This window comes from Cibotium barometz, chromosome 32, assembly GCF_041138505.1.
Source record: "Cibotium barometz isolate CiBa-2024 chromosome 32, ASM4113850v1, whole genome shotgun sequence".
Taxonomy (NCBI): Eukaryota; Viridiplantae; Streptophyta; class Polypodiopsida; order Cyatheales; family Cibotiaceae; genus Cibotium; species Cibotium barometz.
The window spans coordinates 38,360,415-38,365,476 of NC_141077.1; the positions used below are offsets into that span (position 1 = coordinate 38,360,415).

At 42.0% G+C, this 5,062-nt stretch overlaps 1 protein-coding gene across 1 annotated transcript; it reads right to left on the reverse strand.

Annotated features, from left to right (window-relative positions):
- Positions 1-723: 723 nt before the first annotated feature.
- On the reverse strand, positions 724-3,816 carry LOC147620167 (uncharacterized). Its single transcript, XM_086772362.1, has 2 exons — positions 2,779-3,816; positions 724-2,387 (listed from the first exon to the last, which is right to left on the reverse strand). The coding sequence occupies exons 1-2, from the start codon at positions 2,860-2,862 to the stop codon at positions 1,155-1,157; spliced, it is 1,317 nt and encodes a 438-aa protein (XP_086628488.1). The 5' UTR covers positions 2,863-3,816; the 3' UTR covers positions 724-1,154.
- Positions 3,817-5,062: the final 1,246 nt, after the last annotated feature.

Genomic DNA, 5,062 nt, shown 5'->3' on the forward strand with positions numbered 1-5,062 from the left:
ATTGTATTGAAATCGCTTCTCTAAATACTCGGCTATGACGAAGGCCATCAATAAAAGTGCGCACACACAAACTCACACAGAGGGTAGCTGGTGAATTGCACTGCTTTGGATTGAAAGAATTAAACCCGCAAGACACAACTTGGACAAAGACTTCAAAATAAGTCTGCATGCCTGCTAATAGTGCAGAACGGTCTACACATGCAAACTTTAGGTTATTTGCCAAACTTAACCAACACTGCACAAAGATCTACCCATGCAAAGATAAGGTTATTTTCCAAACTTAACAAAAACTGAAGTGTGATCTTAACTCCATGAGAATCTACTCACAAAGGTTCCCATAAACTCCACCATGGCATACTACATGCTATCACATCCCTGCTCATATTATCAACACCCAAGAGCTGGTGAAAGCTCATGCATAAAGACATGAGCATAAAGATAAAGATACACAAACACTAATACACCAAAGACAAAACCTTGTGATGAGGCAAAAACAAACTCTTGCTACATATTACATTAAAAAAACCTAGCCTTTATTATCTCAGCTATCCATGCCAAAATTTGAAAAGAAAAGAAAACATAAAATAATTTTTAACCTCTCCAACTTTCAAGCACAACCTGGTAGAAACACAGCTAATAAGCAATAAAAGTAAATTTGATGATTGTGTGCCTGGGTCACAGTAGTAAGTCATGGCTGTAATGCAAACCTTCCAAGGAGCCAACTTGCAAAGGACATAGCTATATTTCAAGAAGAGTTTGGGCCACGATACCAAAGTATCTGGTAGCAATGCTTAGACTGCTAGTAACAAAGAGTAATTATTTGCAAATGAGAGCATGCAATATTGGAAAAACTGTGTGATCATAAAGCTAACCTTTATCCTCCAGGTCTTGATATAAAGAATCCATTAAGGAGGGCTAATTGCTTGACATCATCTTCCTTGAATTTTATGTTTCCTACCTGTTTTTCTAAATCGGACTTAAGGCTGCAGTAAATCACCATCACTTTGCTGACACATCTGGACAAACACAATGCTTGGTAAGGCCTTTAAATAATACAGTTCAGCCTGTGTACATAAAATCTTCTTGCAAACCTTTATGTTAAACAGCACTTGCCCTGCCCTTGCATGTGGATTCAAGATAATACAGCTTTGAGCTCAGGACAACTTGTCTAACTCAAAGGTTATACGCCTCTTATCATGCTCCTGCGAAAGGTCCACTGTAGCAGCAGGACTTTGGCCCAGCTTTTCTGTTCCAGCATCCTCCATTTTTGCTGTAACATTCAAAGGATCACTTTTTGCAGAAACATCCCAATATCCGTGTTTTGCATCTGACAAAAGGATACGATCATCATTTTTATCAGGTTCATAAGATGAAATTTCCTGGAACCTCTGCTCTCGATCATTTGCACTTGATGTACGATATGCACCATCACTTTGATGAGCGGCACCAACAGTGTTGAGATGATAAGTGTCACACCGCTCCGACGGCATGCTTCCAGTGATTCCCCTCTGTACATGTCTGAGATCCAGCTCCACTTCTGATTTCAGAATTATGTCACCAGCTCCATTCAACATTGATGAATCTTCATGCTTGTGATTTGAATCAGGGTGTAAAATAACAGATGTCAGTGGATCTTCAGACTTAGAATTTGTATCACAAGGTAGAATAAGAGCCGCAAAAGGAACTCCATCAAAAGTCCGGGAAGCAAACGGATCAAATGTGGGAAAAGATGAAACTGTATGACCCAAAGATGCACTTGAATGTGCAGGAAATTTTTCATCAGACGTAACCTCTCTGCCAGAATATCCCAACTTTGGTGAAATCAAGCGGCCAACTGGACTTCCTAAGTAAAGATGGCGTGACGTTGGTGTATAACTTGCAGGAGTATCACAAGGGGATGCAAGGGTAGAGGTAGAAAGTGGAGAAATTATACCTCTGGCTGTGGTTTTTGCCTCCAAGGAAGATGCAATATACTGTGCGAAAGGGACATCAGGAGATGAGGGTGTCGTGAGGTGTGCAAGCTCGGGGGGAGGGGTAAATGGTGCAGTAGAAGGCTCAGTTGTGAATGTGGAAAAGACAGGGGGCGAGACTAGCTGCGTTTCATGTGCATAAGGCCCAATCGTGAACATGGTATTTGGAGGGCCTGGGGAACACATACTGGCAGATGCAGCGGACAGTGATAAGGTGAAACTTGCTGGGGATTGAACCGACGAGTTGATAAAAGATGCAGGCGAGGATGGGGGTGCTAGGGCAAGCCCAGCTTGTGCAGGAGGCCATCCCCGGGCCGATCCACTCGCTCCTTCTGACCTTGCGGCTGGTACGATCCGTTTATCCCTCTTCTGTGACCTAAAACACCAGTACCTTGTCCAGTACCCTTTCCACCTCCTCTGCAACAAACGAAATCCCTTGATGAGACAAAGCTCTTCTGCATTTTTCTTCGACTCCCTCAAGGCTAACAAAAACATCAAGCAGCAGAGCTCAAGAAAGAAAGCTCTGCTGCTAGAGTTCACAACTTAGCGACGAGGAGAAACCCACCATTTGTGTACACATTTCCTTACTAAGGTTTTCCAGCATATTTATCAGAAAGGAGATAAGCCAAGCTTTGCTTTTTGTACTCTTTAAAGGTTTTGAGCATTAAAAATGCCGGTAACACGGGATTTTCTGCATTTTGTACGAGGGTTTCATGCATGCCGGAACCGAAATTGCAGATCCGAGCTAGAAAGGAGAGGATTGGCATGTGAAATGTATCAATAGCTTTGGGTTTCTCAGAAAGCATACCTGTTCAGGGGCTGGGTAACGATGATCTGCTGAGGAGATGGCTGCGTTGATCGCTGCAGCAGTATTCCTAGCATCACTTGCCATAGCGGAGCATTCTCTTTCTCCCCCTTCTTCACAGTAGAATCTGTAAGAGGTAAAACTCAAGATTTAGGGTTAATTGCATATACGCCAGCACATTTGGGGTTTCGCCTGCATTTGACCTTGAAGAACTACGGTTCCTGCTAATTCATGATCCTCCATAGCTGGAAAAAAACCGATCTTCTCTGTGTAATCTGCACGACTCTTCAAAAACAGGTTTAGGGTATCTGATCCGCCATAACTGAAGAAGAGAGCTGCTGTAGACAAGGAAGAAGCAGCCTGCTCTAGTTCGGCGAAGTTCAGTGGGAAACATAGATGAAGGCAAGCTTTGCAGATTCTAGGGTTTCCGCTGTAGCAGGTGAATCGCCATAGCCAGAGCAGACATGGGAGGGAGAAAAAAATAGAAGAACCTCGATCAATGATGACTAAACTCCGCTGACGTGTCCACCTTGTCGGAAGAAAGCCCTCAAGGCCAAGAGTCCTCCTCACTGCCAACCTGGCTTTACTTTAAGGACTTCCTTTCTATTGGACCAATTCACACACATTTGAGTGTGTTTTCGATGATGGACGGGCAAGATTGCCTCGATAAATTTATCATGGATGCACAAGATTGCCTCGATAAATCTATCCTGGATGAGGCAAATCTATCCTGGACGCACAAGATTGCCCGATAAATCTATCATGGATGCACAAGATTTCCCGATACAGTCCTTGCGTTGATAATTCCACCATTGACACATAAACTTGCCCCCATAATCTATCATGGATGCACAAGATGGCCCGATAAATCTATCATGGACGCACAAGATTTCCCGATACAATCCTTGCGTCAATAATTCCACCATTGATGCATAAACTTGCCCCCATAATCTATCATGGATGCACAAGATTACCCGATAAATCTATCATGGACGCACAAGATGGCCCAATATGATCCTTATGTCGATAATTCCACCATTAAAACATAAGCTTGCCCCCATAATCTATCAGGATTGTCTTTTGTTGTTCTACACTTAACCTTCTCCTCCTTAGGCCCACATGGGGATTAGAATCCCCACATGATGCACTAGGTGCAGGGCACAATTTCTCATCTTATATCCACAATGCCCCTAGTGATCGACAAATCCCTTTCTCACAGAGATCTAATGTCGACAAAGCACTTTCTCACAGAGATCTAATGTCGGCAAAGCACTTTGCACAATTTAACAAAAATTTCTAAGCTTCGTGATCACTTTCAAAACATGATCATATACTATACTTGTGTATTACTTTGGAAAATCCCTTTATACTTTTATTGCATGATTATATACTCGTGTAATATATTAAAAAAGACCCTTTATACTTTTGGATGTGTGTGAAAAAGACCCTTCATACTTTTGGATGTGTGTGAAAAAGATGGTCAGCTAGGTGTTAAATATGAGTGTTTAAACACTCTAAAGCCTACTATGTAATGTGGAGAATCTTAATAATGATTGAGTTTGCTTTACCATCACGATTGAGTGTTTCAACACCTACAACCTATTATGTAATGTGGAGACCTTAATGATGGTGAGTTTGCTTTTTACGATCATGAAATGTATGAATTCTGAATGGCATCTCTTCAAATCAAATTACGATTTCATATCATGAAATATATGTATATCACTTATGTCATGCCTAAGACTACTACCATCATGCAATGGGTAAATTGTCCTTAGAAACTCGATAAATCTATCCTAGATGAGGCAAATCTATCCTGGATGCACAAGATTACCCGATAAATCTACCATGGATGCACAAGATTTCCCGATACAATCCTTGCGTTGATAATTCCACCATTGACACATAAACTTGCCCCCATAATCTATCACGGATGCACAAGATGGCCCGATAAATCTATCATGGACGCACAAGATTTCCCGATACAATCCTTGCGTCAATAATTCCACCATTGATGCATAAACTTCCCCCCATAATCTATCATGGATGCACGAGATTGCCCGATAAATCTATCATGGACGCACAAGATGGCCCAATATGATCCTTATGTCGATAATTCCACCATTGACACATAAGCTTGCCCCCATAATCTATCAGGATTGTCTTTTGTTGTTCTACACTTAACCTTCTCCTCCTTAGGCCCACATGGGGATTAGAATCCCCACATGATGCACTAGGTGTAGGGCACAATTTCTCATCTTATATCCACAATGCCCCTAGTGATCGA